The 13,674-nt window shown below is 37.8% G+C and overlaps 3 protein-coding genes across 8 annotated transcripts; 1 reads left to right on the top strand and 2 right to left on the bottom strand.

Moving 5' to 3' along the window:
• Positions 1-305: 305 nt before the first annotated feature.
• LOC120172610 (G-type lectin S-receptor-like serine/threonine-protein kinase At2g19130) lies at positions 306-3,241 on the bottom strand. The gene has a single exon (XM_039180028.1). The coding sequence runs from the start codon at positions 3,006-3,008 to the stop codon at positions 546-548; it is 2,463 nt and encodes an 820-aa protein (XP_039035959.1). The 5' UTR covers positions 3,009-3,241; the 3' UTR covers positions 306-545.
• Positions 3,242-6,995: 3,754 nt separating this feature from the next.
• LOC120172649 (universal stress protein PHOS32-like) lies at positions 6,996-8,852 on the top strand. Of its 3 annotated transcripts, none has more exons than XM_039180066.1 (2): positions 6,996-7,866; positions 8,692-8,852. In XM_039180066.1, exons 1-2 carry the CDS (start codon positions 7,113-7,115, stop codon positions 8,718-8,720), a joined length of 783 nt encoding a protein of 260 aa, XP_039035997.1. In that variant the 5' UTR covers positions 6,996-7,112; the 3' UTR covers positions 8,721-8,852. The 3 variants fall into 3 exon arrangements, with proteins under 3 accessions (XP_039035997.1, XP_039036003.1, XP_039036006.1); XM_039180072.1 differs by having other exon boundaries at positions 6,996-7,910; positions 8,692-8,838; XM_039180075.1 differs by lacking the exon at positions 8,692-8,852 and adding an exon at positions 8,389-8,427.
• A 380-nt stretch (positions 8,853-9,232) lies between these two features.
• On the bottom strand, positions 9,233-12,895 carry LOC120172620. 4 transcript variants are annotated; one of them, XM_039180036.1, is made up of 5 exons: positions 12,753-12,895; positions 11,665-12,124; positions 10,316-11,567; positions 10,096-10,242; positions 9,233-9,983 (listed from the first exon to the last, which is right to left on the bottom strand). In XM_039180036.1, the coding sequence occupies exons 2-5, from the start codon at positions 11,713-11,715 to the stop codon at positions 9,379-9,381; spliced, it is 2,055 nt and encodes a 684-aa protein (XP_039035967.1). In that variant the 5' UTR covers positions 11,716-12,124; positions 12,753-12,895; the 3' UTR covers positions 9,233-9,378. The 4 variants fall into 4 exon arrangements, with proteins under 4 accessions (XP_039035967.1, XP_039035980.1, XP_039035973.1 ...); XM_039180049.1 differs by having other exon boundaries at positions 11,665-12,120; positions 12,753-12,888; XM_039180042.1 differs by lacking the exon at positions 12,753-12,895 and adding an exon at positions 12,439-12,591.
• Between the last annotated feature and the right edge of the window lie 779 nt (positions 12,896-13,674).

Genomic DNA, 13,674 nt, shown 5'->3' on the forward strand with positions numbered 1-13,674 from the left:
TTCAACACCATGACAGAGTGTCGCCCAGTTATTTCCATCTTTAGTTTCAATAGCCATTTATCAATTGATGTTGATTGGCATATGCCAATCGTATAACAAGTTTGTGCTGTTCATTTTTCTTGGAGGACATTGCAAAGCAAGAGCTCATCTGAACTTAAACAATGATAAGGCCAGTGATGCACCAAACTCCAACAGTGGAATAATTTTCTTGTTTATAATTAACATGGTTTTGATAACTTGTATTATTTTGATTAAAATATATAATATTTACTCTAAAAATGGTACCAGAATTTGTATGTAACAGAGCCATTGAAGATTCAATGGTGTTTCAATCCATTCTAAATTACATTTATCACATCCTAGGAAGCTATGCTTCGCTCAACTTATGCAAGCACAATGCTCCAACCTCCATAAACAAAGCAGCTATTAATAAACAGTGGCTTGCGTATCAAGAAACTGATATAAAAACAGCTCTGAAATTTTATATATTAACATGATGAAACCTTACTACCTTAACTTATTTTGAAGACTATGCGGTTCGAGATTCATGAACTCATCGATGATGTGTTGCTCTTAGCCTGAGAAGACGCATTTGAATTGTAACTCCGTGTCAGAGGACTCTGGCTTGAAGATGACTCTGTGAAGAAGATTATATGCTCCGAGTTGTGTGCGTACATGTTCAGAGACCTTGGAACCGGAGGCACATTCACATCCAAAACACCCTCTAGGATCTGAACCACTTGACCCATTGATGGCCTGTGAGTTTCATCATCTTGGATACACCAACAAGCCACTTTACATATTCTTGATACCTCCTCCACAGGAGTATCTCCGTTCAATTGGGGGTCTAATAGGCTAAGGACATCACCATCTTGGGTTACTACGCGAGCTACCAAAGTCGGAAAGAATCTAACCTTTCCTTCTTCACATTGTTCAGAGTTTCTCCTTCCCGACACAATCTCAAACAGCATCATTCCGTAGCTGTAGACATCGGCTTTAGCAGTAACAGCTACTCCTGAAATCCACTCTGGTGCAAGATAGCCCCGTGTCCCTCTCATAGTTGTCAGGACCCTGCTGAAGTCCCGTCCAATAAGCTTTGACAGGCCAAAATCTGCGACTTTGGAACAGAATTCGGCATCTAAAAGAATGTTCTCCGGCTTGATGTCGCAGTGAATAATACAATCTCTGCATTTTTCGTGAAGATAAGTTAAGCCTCTAGCCGTACCGAGTGCAATCTGGTACCTTGTTTTCCAAGCTAGAGCTTTAGAATTCTCTTCTTGAAAAAGATGGGCATCCAAAGAACCATTTGGCATGTAATCATATACCAACAACTTCCGTGTACCTTCAGAGCAGAAACCACGAAGCCGCACTAGATTAACATGTTGAACCGTCCCGATCGTGCTGACCTCCGAGCGAAATTGCTTCTCTCCCTGACTGATGCTCTCAAGCTGCTTCACAGCTATGATACTCGAGTCAGGCAACGTTCCTTTGAAAACAGAACCGAATCCTCCTGCTCCGAGCTTTTCAGAAAAATTCTTCGTTGCACTCTGTAAATCCCTATATCCAAAAGCTAGAAGTGAACCTTCGACTTTTGGATTTATCACTCTCTGCCTCCTCCATCTAAAGACTGCAAATACTAAAAGGCATAGGATTAAACCGGCTGACCCTGCAACAACTCCAATAATTATCCCATTATTGTTGCTGGAACTTGGAAACTCGGATGCCGCTAACCGGATGTATATTGTTTTGCCATCGCTAGCATCTCCCGAATATTGTTGCAGATCAAAGAGCTCTGTCATCCAAATTCTACAGCCATCAATATCATAAGAATAAGCAGTGCAATTGCAATATGCAAGGCAAGTCGATTCGCATTCCGACATGCTCCCAACGCTCATAGACCGAGCATTTTGAGGCAACTTTACATTGGGGCTTTCCTGGAATTTATCGGTCTTTCCGGTAGAAAGGCCGGGATCTTCCTCACATTGCAGCCTAGTCGTCCTTTCACATCCATCAGAAAAATCGCTCAGCTTCCAATTGACTTCCGATTTCGGAAAGAAACCTCTCAAACAACTACAGAAAGGTAGACCTCCCTCAGTGCAGCTGCCGAAAGCGCCACAAAAAGCATAAACCTGGCATTGTTGTCTCGGCTGTGACCAAAACAAGTTCCACTGGTGGCTACTTTCCAACCACGACAGTTGCTTAATCTGCCCCGAATAATCCATAATGAATCGAGATATGGTCTCGGGATTATAAAGCGAATAAGTAAAATAACTCTGATTGTCGTCCGAATAAAAGCTGAAGTTGTAGATGTAATTCAATCTCATTTCCGGAACTAAGCTGAAAATCCTCGACTGTGGATCCCAAGGTCCACTCGTCCAGTACTGCCTGGTTCGATTCCAAAGGATGATATATGAATTGGTTCCCGCGGGATCTAGCTCGAGAGAAAAGAGACCCGGCGCAGGATCTTCTGAATTCTTCCATGAAGTAAGAAGCTGGCTTTGATTGGTTCGTTTGTTTAAGCTAACTTTACCACCAGGAAGCCATGTGTGTGACGGATGATCCAAACTTTGCCACAACGGTGCCGATGTATTGGGACCATCTCGTAAAACAAGATTCCCACTATCTTCAAGAACTGCCACTACAGAGCTCGACCTGATCGAGCTAATATTCGTGGACCAAATCGGCACTTGAGACTCGTTATACAAAGCTAAATTCCCATCAGATATTTTTAGTTCTGAAGAGAAGATATCCCGGACCGGTGTCTCTCTGTTTGCTACCCAAACTGGGGTCTGTTGAGACACCTTTTGGTACCATATGCCTATGTAATAGTTGGAAGATTTACCTGGTGTGAAGAAACCCAACACGAAGTGTCCGCCCGATGAAATAATGGTCTGGTTACCGGACAGAGATTGATTTGCTGAGATGGTATCTTCCCCGAAGGAGAGTTGGCTATTGAGAGAAAACCATGTAAAGAGTAGTACGGAAAGTTTCAGCCATGGATTCCTCATGTTGTCGGTGGCTGTAAGTGGATTTCTGGCAGAGAGGAAACAGCACAGATATTTTTAAAGGACAATAAAAAAACTGGTTAAAATGTAAGACGAGGAAGAACAGGTCAAGGATTTGCTGCAGCAAAACATGTTTGCGGAAGTGACGGCTTAAATGGGGCAGTTTTATCTCCTTACAGAACATGAGCATTTTGGTTACCTGGAAACCAAAGAGCAATCCTTTTCGAGCACAGCTATCAGTCATCATCGACTCTTCGAAATTAGTATAAATATCTAGAAAAATTATATTATTAAACTTTAAAATATAAAAATTATTAGATATTTAAATTTAAAACGTTAAAGTAAAATTTTCCATAGATAATTTAACTTATGTTTGGATACTTTTTTTTTAGTTCCATATCCACCATCTTTGGCAAGTATGAAAGAGGAGAAAAGTCAAATTTGAAATGATTGGACAGCCATCATCCAAGTTGCAAATACTGTTCATTAGTCAAATTGACTGCTGTTGGATTTACACGTTCAAAGCTAAATCGATGTATATTATTAAAGAAGTATGTTGTTAATAATATTTTAATATTTTTGGTAAAGTATTGTTTAAAATATTATTTTTTATTAAAAATATTAATAATATGCGCTACTTAAAATGTTTAATATTTTTGGTAAAGCGCTATCTAAAATATTTTTTTTCTATCGAAAATGTTAATATTAGGTTCTACCGGAAATTAGTTAGCGAAATTAATATTTCAGGTAAAAAAAATAACGTTTTAGATAGTGTTTTATCAAAAATATTAAAAAAATATTAACATTTCCTATAGGACATTTCCTTAGATATATATTAAGGTTATCTTACAGTAGAACTATCCACTAAACCCTCTATCTACCTTAAACTAAATTGTATATGCCATCAATTGTTCAAGAAATTAAATTAAATTATTGAATTTAATTATTAGTTTATTAAACGTATTAATAATAGGATAGTTATTAAATATAATATTTTGGCTTAATACATAAAAAGTGCCTAAATTATACAAATTTTCTCATTTAGTTGTCTAAATTTATTTCGGTCAATCCAAATATCTAATGTTATAAATGTTATTATTTTAAGTATTTTGATCGTAACGATAATTAAAGTATTCCATTAAGTGTCATGTGTGACATTTATATAAATTTGAAATTTTTATTTAAAATAAAAAACTTTAAAATATATTTTATTTAAGAAAGTCAAAATTTTTTAAAACTTTGAAAACCCTAATCTCGATCCATATATTCATGTTGGTCATCGCTTTTGCCGTTGTTATTGTCGATCGAACTTGTCCTCGACCGTGCCTCCTCCCGTCGAACAACCACCCAAAACCCCCACCCGATGGTAAACCTGACAAACCAAACGACTACAAATTGCGACACACGACGGTCCTGACAGCCATCTCGACGAAAAAGACGACGACGATCGATAAGAGAGATGAAAAAGGCGGTTGCGATGACGATAGTCGTAGCCGGCAAGGGAGATGGTAAGATTAGGATTAGGGATTTTATGATTGATTTTAGGAATTTTTAGGGATTTAAAGTTTTTAAATTTTAGAGAAATTAGATTTTTCAATATAATAATATTTTAAATTTTTTATTTTAAAAAAATTCAAAATTATCCGAATACGACACGTGTCACTTAACAATCTGTTTTAATATCATGTACGACCAAGACACTTAAAATAATAACGTTAAATACTTGATCTGAAAAAAGTTTAAATACATAAATGAAAAAATGGTATAGTTTGAATATTTTTTTATACTAAACCTAATATTTTTAATAAAATTCGTTGATTATCGATTTTTTTTAAAAAAATAACTAAATATTGTTAATATGTTAACTGACTATTTTCGAAAAAAGGTAGTATTTGACATGTACACATTGTTCTATTTACTATTAATATTCTATTTTACAGAGTAAACAGTTTTTAGTTAAGTTTAATTATTTTAATATTCTTAATTTTAATATATAGACTATACTTCAATCACATCATCGTGTATTAAAATTATTAAATTTGAATACGAAATAATTTTAAAGAAAGTAGGTCATTGAGCACGAGATCTTGATTGCATTAGCAATAAATATTACCCACCCACCACAACAAAAGATAATTAAGTGCTTAAAGTCTAATATAAGTTAATTGGTGGATTAACCAACGTCTTTGACTTGTATTTATCCCTCTCTTGTCCCACATTAAACCAAATCAAGCTACCGCCCATGACTTTTCTTCCTAGATCTATGCCAGCCAGCAATTCGATTTCATATAAAATATATGAAGAACAAAGAAATTTATCTATCTCATCGTCTAATTATTATCGTGTTTGATCGTCTCAACCATAAGCTATGGATTTAAATTTAGACATGAAGTTTCAGTATATTCTTTCCATGCCTGAGGACTCATGCAAGGCTCTTACTTGGAGCAGCAAAAGCTAAACACTTATGGTTGAGTCGGTAAGCATAAATATGTGCTCCTCCTCATTACTAATTTCCTGTAGAGATCGTGGAATTGGAGGCAGCCTTACATCCAAATTTCCTTCCAGGATCCCAACTGATGGCCTTTGGATTTCATCATCTTGTATACGCCAACAAGCTACTTTTACGAAGTCCAGAGAGCTCTTCTAAATCAACAATTCCATTCAATCTTCTGTCCAGGAGTTGGAGGAGATCGGTGCCTTCAATCAGTTGATGCCCCATGTTGTTGCAGATTCAAGATATCGCCAATCCAAATCGAGCACTGATTGTTCTCAAAATCGAGTTATGGACTCAGAGAGCCGTCGAGAACAGGTGAACCACCGTCAACAGTAACCGCTGGACATAGAACATCAAGTACTGAAACAAGATAAATCTGGAATTATGAATTTAGGAAGTTTTCAATAGGCCATCAGAAATTAAGTGATCTGGGCCAGCACACAAAATGCCTTTTTATAGCTCTAAAGTTCATAAAAAATAGTGACCAAGTAATAACCCCAACTGCCTTGACAAACATTATTCTCCCTGCCCCTTGAACATCAACAACCAAGCAGAACAATCAACACCACTCTTAACCATTAACTTCAGCCATAGCTTTTTGTTACAGCAATCACCCAGCTCTCCCAAAATCTTGTTTCCCTCAATAGAGACAACCAGTTTTAAGCGAAACAAATGAAAGCTCGCCTTAGTCAACATCCTAGTAAGATCATTAGCTGCTTCATGTTCGGAAAGGAACATAACTGACTTGAATTTTCTTCTCAATCATCTTTTCATGAACAAAATGAACGTGTAACTCCACATGTTTGGACTTAACATGAAAATTAGAGTTCACATTCATTACAATACCATTGATGTTATCGAATCACATCGTTGGTACAATATAGTCCGTGCTCCCATATCACTCATAAGAGCCTCAACCCGTCCCAGATCACCTCAGTCACTGTATTTGTGATCTGTGATACTTTGCCTATGTAGTTGACTGATAATTTATATTTCGTTTCTTTGAACTCCAGGCCACTAAACAATTTTTAAGGTACACACAATACATTATCGTCAACCTCTCATTAACTAAATTGTTAGGACAATCAACATCAACAAACACAACTTATAACATTCTAATGTGGTCCTTCTTGTATGTTATAGAAAATTCCTAGACTAATCATTTTTTAAACTATTTACACAAATATGATAACATCATCATAAACCAAATAAAACATAAGCTTTATGAACTCCCGTAATATAATAAGTACAAATATTAAGTTTACAAAATAAAGTGCGACTTAAATACATATAAGATCATTGAATAATACATGTCATCTAACAATATTTAAGAGGTACTCTGATAGAGTTACTTTTGATATTCGTATTTTATTAGGAGGATTAATTTATTTAAATTTGAAATTGAGGGGACGTAAAGAGTATTTTTACCTTTATCTTAAAAAAAACGTAGTTTGGGAGAAGCATAGTAGCAAAGGAAAAAAAAGGGTTGGCGTATGAACATAGTTTACAGAACATAAGAAGCGCATTACTCGTGTCTGCATTTTTAGAGCTCACCGAAATTTCTCTGATTTTGGTCAACAATTTCTTCAGTTTTCCAAAAGTTTTATCTTCCAATGAATCCACAACTCCACTACCGTCAATCGGAACCGGACCTCCAGATCCCGTCCTTGGCTCCGCTCCGAATTCAACCCACAACTCCACGTGTCCCTTTGACCACCGTCACCACCCCAGTCACCGGTGCCCAGCGCCGCATTGCCATAGCAGTCGACTTAAGCGACGAGAGTTCTTACGCCGTCCGATGGGCCGTTCAGAACTACCTTCGTCCCGGAGACGCCGTCATCCTCCTCCACGTCCGTCCGACATCCTTCCTTTACGGAGCCGACTGGGGCTCCATCAAACTCCAAATCAACCCTAACTCCACTAACAATCACGAGAGCGCCACTGCCATCAGCGGCGAAAACTCCGACGAGGAGTCGCAGCAGAAACTCGAGAACGATTTTGACGTTTTCACGACGACGAAGGTTAATACTCTGGCGCAGCTGTTAGTGGATGCTCAGATTCCGTTTAAAATCCACATAGTGAAAGACCATGACATGAAGGAGAGATTGTGTTTGGAAGTGGAGAGATTGGGGCTAAGTGCGGTGATCATGGGGAGCAGAGGGTTTGGAGCCGCTAGGGGACCCAACAAAGGAAGCCTAGGAAGCGTTAGTGATTATTGCGTCCACCACTGCATTTGTCCGGTGGTGGTGGTGCGGTGCCCGGAGGAAGAGAAGGTGATGAAGAAGAGCATTGTTGGAGAAGATGTGGAGCTGCATCCTGTACCGGAAGAGGTACCAGAGTATCATGATGTGGAGGGAGGCCATACAGGTTTAGGTTTCCGAATTTGTAATTGATTTTGTTTTCGTTTGATGGTAATCAACTGGTTTAATTTGTAGTAACTTATTTAGTTTATGTCTTAATTATGATTTATGAGGAGTAATAACTAAGAATTAGCAGCCCGAATTGAGGTTTTGCTTAGGTTGTTGGGGTATTGGCTGGAAAAAGATGATGAAAATGATCAAATATTATTGAACCATTGAATGGATAAGACCGGTGCACCATACTAGCCAAGAAATCATAATTTGGACCTTTGGAATTAACTGACGAAATGGCCAACGGCATTGGAGATGTGAAATGTTTGTCTGTATTGCATCTTCGAGCTGACCCATGCTATTCACTGTATGAAGTGAGAACATAATACTTTAGGATTCAGGCCTTACATGATGTGCTTCGTGTTATGATTGTGATTTCTTCTAGGGCTTCAGAAACATGTAAGGCCTAAGTATAATTTGTAGTTTAAACAATTATGCTTTTTACTAGCATCACCCTGTTAATATTTCTTGTTAGCAGATGCTTAATATGACTCAGAGCAATGACGAGTGCGGAGTGCCTACTTATTCAGGTAATTTGATATGGCTCCAAGCTTTAATCTGTTTGAGACCCATTTTAGGGGAGCAGAGAATGGAGTTGGACCCTTCGTTCGTAGTTTAAAAATCTTTATTGATCATGTAGTATTTAATGCATTTTTTTCAAACGTATGGTTTGTCTCTAACCCGGTGTGAACTCCTTTGCTGATCAAGTGTTGGTTTTTATTTTGAATAACGGGATGCGGATGATTGATTACCGATATGGTCCCCTGCACTAATATTGCAGCAAAGGATGGAAAGCAATCCCATATTTGAAGACTTTGTGCTGGCAAAGAAGCGTGAAAATGTTGCGTGGTGATGAACTTTATGCTTTGTATAGATGGATAGTAATAGGGCTCATGGTGTTTCCCTGTACTTACTGTTAATTGCCTTGTTTCGAGTTTCGACAATTAACCATTCAATGTATGTAGTTTGCTGTACTGGGTTTCTTTCGTTGTTCCTTAATAATAAGCCTTGGCACATCATGTTAACGATATCGTAGTAATACCGGTTTTTTCTCCTTTAAAATCGTGCAGTTATTTTTGGTTATTGCATTTGTCTCGGATCGACATAGTTCTGACATTCTTAGTAATTTAGCATAATCAAGGAGCAAATTACCACATCTTTGGATAGGGTAGGGGTCTGCAGCCTCTGCAGTCTGGTCATTTGGTTCAAAGACCATTGAGAAACATACGATGTTAATACCTGATCTGCGTTAATAGTCGAACTTCTGCATAACCGAACCTTTTGACACTGGATTTTGATATTTTAGCTTCTATTTCAGCTACTAATGAGAGAGAAAGCAGGAACTTAAGAACTTATCAGGAACAGGAATCGACTAATGTATCTTGAGTGACAATTTATTGCAGTTACTAAAATCAACAAAACTCGAATATCAAAGTCTAGAAACAGAAAGCAATCAAAGCAACTGATTTCACAGTTGCCCCAGACTTCCCTCGCTTTGGGTCCTTCGCATGGAAACCTCCAATTTAAAATTCAGCAGTTTGTTACCGAGATCTACGTAATGTTTCTGATGATTGGTCGTTGCCTTCTTTCCGCTAGGAGGAGGGTGGTGCCCATGCCTGCTTCTGGATCGCATCGGGGAAGCCGTGGCTTGACTTTTGTGAGATGAAGAGGATGCCCGGCCAGTACCATGGTTATTCTTCCTTGCACCTCTGTGTTCTGATCTATAGACACGATCAAGTTGATGGCTGCTGATGCCTAGCCTAACTGATCGTTCTGCGGCATCCTTCACTTTAATAGCCTGCCGATTGAAGTAAACCAAATTCGGAAGAAGGCCTTGCAAATGCTTCTTCAGATATTCATCTCCAACATTCTTCTGCGCCGGGTTACCTTCCAAGCTGATGGCTTGCAAGGAATTATAGTTTGCTGCGAGTTGACCGAGACATTTGGTAGTAGAGATTTTGTTGAAACGCAGATCCAAAACCATCAACTTTAAGAGACGATGAAGACCCTCTACCTCACTTATCTTGTTTCCAGCCAAATACAACTCTTTAAGAGAGGAACAAGAAGCCAAACCTACAACAAATCATGTGACAGAAAGTAGATTTACAAGATCAAAAATATTGGAAGGTAAAGAGTATGGCAAAGAAACTAGAACAGCTCATAAGTTGCAGTTTGCTTCACATACCATGACCAATTCTAAATATCCGATTGTAGCTTAGATTCAGCACACGAAGTCGAGTAAGTTCACGTAAACCCTCGATGGTGGATATATTATTCCTCGACAGATCCAACATGTGAAGTCCTCGAGGAAGAGCACCAGCAGTAATCCTTGCTGAAGTACACATACAGATAATGAGAAAGCCTACTTATACAGAACCAAAATATTTGCAGTTGAAGATAAGTACCTATTGCATTTCCTGATAGATTAAGCACCTTCAAGCTGACAAATGCACTGAGAAATGGTATAACAACCAGACCATGATTTGAAAGTTGAGCGGTGGTTGCTGAGGCACTCAAAGAAGATATGTATCTTTTAGCAGCTTCCATGTCAGGACTTACCTTAACATCGACCTTTGTAGCAGTCAAACCATTTAAGACAGCAGGTTCCACTTTCACCTGATCACTGGGATGGGATAATTCAAATGTGTCTTTGGATTCTTTGGATGGGCTCATGTGTTGAAGATCATTTACCCAATCTGCGATTCGCTTAAACTTCAAATCCTTTCCAGTCGATTCATTCTGATTCAGAACCAGCGGTTGTTCTTGCAGGATTTTCACTTCATCCGAAATTGGCACTATCCAGTCTTTTGCTGATGCAGAACAGCTATAAGTTTCAAAACCCTCGTAACTTTCAAAGTTAGTTTTATGATATTTATGCATGCCATCATCTCTTTCTTGTTGTCGCATCAGCTCCGTACCAACATCATGAACTAAAATCTCCTTTTGTCTCATTCTGAGAACATGTACATCCTCGGAGGATCTTGAACGATTTGTCAAATATTTAGGAGAATGACCTCCAGAAATGAGTGACGATGCAGCCATGTTTGGCATCGAACATGATTTTACAATCCCAGGTGCATTATTGGGTGTGTAGTAACCAGAGTCATTGGCACGCTCATGATGCAAAGGTAAATTACAGAAATCGTGGCCATCCTTCTCTGAAAGCTGAAGGTCTCCTATAGAGAAAACCGGTTCAATATTGGCATGGTTAGAGCTTACATGAACAGATTCTGAGCATGGAGCATTCTGGCTCTCTACTGTAGGTTTTCTGTCATCTTCAACCAACCCATGCTCGTGGGAATCATAAGAAAACCCTTGATTAGTCTCGTCATCCGTATCAATTTGTCGAGGAACTCTTCCTTCCAGAAAAAGTTCACTTCCAAGGGACAGACTCTTCTTAAAATAGTGCGGATTCTGAAGGGCCCTGGAACTGCTATCAAGATGGGTTTTGTCTCTTATTTCAAATGACTTCCAGCTACGGTAAGGAGAAGAAGAATCTGTTACAGGTTTGGCATAGTCATGAATCGCAGCAGTCGTTTCCACCTCTGGCAAGAATTGCTCCATGTTTGTAGCTTTAATCGACTCCTTAGGGGGTTGAACTTGAGAAAAATCTTCTAAAGTCGTATGCATCACATCAACAGACGGCTGAACAGTTTTCTGATGGCCAAGCGGATACTTGAGTCAGGAAACACTACAGTATACAACCCAAATTTAACTGAAGTTTTCAAAAACCAGAAGCAAATCTCGGACTTACCATTGGTTTCTGGCTTCCAATGTGAGCATTGAAGCATGAAAATCTAACCATCGTGGTGATACAGATTAGCACCACATCCACACAACACCTACCTTTTGTGTTACATGGAAAGCTATAAGGTTAAAACTACCGGAATCATTAAGGTTCAAAATCTGGAGGAAAACACCTAATTCTACAAACATAAAAAAATGACAAGCTTCAATCAACTTCAAGGTATTTTAGCAAATACCGACATTAGCCATAATCAAGCGAAAGACCCTCTGAAACCCGTCGCAGTCTCCAGATATGGCTTGATCTTGATCTCCTTAAAACACAAAGCAGAATCAGCTCTTTCTTGTCCCCCCACACCCACCTTGAGGTGCGAGAAAATTTCAGTTTCGTTGCAGCGGCCAGAGTGAAGGAGAGTCTTTTACAACTAGGAAAACCGAATCCCTAAAAAGCATAAGAGACACCTACCTGCCTGACAATAAGAGAGAGAAAATAAAAGGATCACACAATATGCAAACTAGATATTGAAGCAGAATAGTCTAAGCCAAGTGAATAAAACATGAAAACTGCATATTGTTAGTCTCTAAATCGAAAAGCAACAATCAAAACGGAATAGACGATCGGATTGCAATGGTTCTTTGTTAAAAGAATTGGAAGAGAAACAAAAGGCATTCAAACATCCTCAAAAACGTCAATTATAGAACAAGAACAAAATCTCCAGATAAAGGAAAGAGATAATGAAATCAACCAATGGTCAACATATGAAACACAACGCCAATCAGCTACCTTTTAGGTTCAAAACGAAAGTGCCAATGGAAACTAATCCAAAGAAAATCAGAATAATTTAATCCCATCATTCGTTAGCCTTCATTCTAAGCAAACATGAAACCAGAAGAAAAAAAAGAAGAATGGCAGGTGATTCAGAACAACAAAGATCCCCATATATATAGCACGAACTCCAAGAAGGAAAACCACCTAAATAGCATGAAACAAAAGAAGAAGAAAGACCCATTAATCTATTCATCTTGAAAGAAAGCACAAAGATTGCAAACAAAGGAAACATTAACCAAAAAAGGAAGAAAATAAGAAAACAATCTTACCTCTCAATAGCCAGATTAGATCAAGCAAAGGACTTTTAGTATCCCTCCCCCCCTCTTAAAAACGTGTGAGGCTGCTTGCTTCAGCTATAAAGATGGAAAAAGAGAACACAATAAATAACAAGCACGTTGGTTCCTGTCTACTACATTTTCGTATTTGTTAGCTATAAATTTGTAAAAACCATGAATAGTTTTTGTTAATTGTTTCCTTCGAATGAACGGCGTAAGGTTAAGCAAACATACTTTAAACACTCATCGTCCATCTGCAGGTGCGAATACTGCAGATAAAGCAACTATCCACAACCAAACATAGTTTATGTTCCTAAGTACATCTATTCTTTACGTACATGTACATAAATAAACGAATATAAATAAATATTATTCGATAGTTTATGGAACATTCTGTCGATTCATATTTTATTAAGTGAAAAACAATTATAATTTCATTTTTTTTTTATTTTGTGTTTCCAATATCGACTACCAACATTCAATGATTCTCAGCTAAAACTAGTTAAGGGTGTGCTTGATTGGGGGAATATGAGATTCTCATGGGGAATGAAATCCACATTCCCCGTTTGGTTGGCTGGGAATGTCATTCCCGGTAATCTTACATTACAAATAGTAGATTTTTTTGGTATATTACCGGAAATGTCATTACCGCCCTTTCTTTAGGTATTGTTGGATTACCGGCGTTTTGGACTAAAATACCCTTAATTTTGTTTTCTTAAAAAAATATTCTTATTCTATCATTGAATAATAAAAATTATACGAATGTTAAATTAAAAATTTATCCTTAAACTATTTTAGATTTACAAAAAAAATCTATAATTAAAATTTTATATGAAGTTCAAGAGTAAAATAAAATTTTTATTCTTTCATTAAACCTTTTTATATTTTCAATTTTGTAAAAAAATTATATAAATTT

Source organism: Hibiscus syriacus, unplaced genomic scaffold (genome assembly GCF_006381635.1).
Source record: "Hibiscus syriacus cultivar Baekdansim isolate YM2019G1 unplaced genomic scaffold, ASM638163v2 tig00003041_pilon, whole genome shotgun sequence".
Classification (NCBI taxonomy): Eukaryota; Viridiplantae; Streptophyta; class Magnoliopsida; order Malvales; family Malvaceae; genus Hibiscus; species Hibiscus syriacus.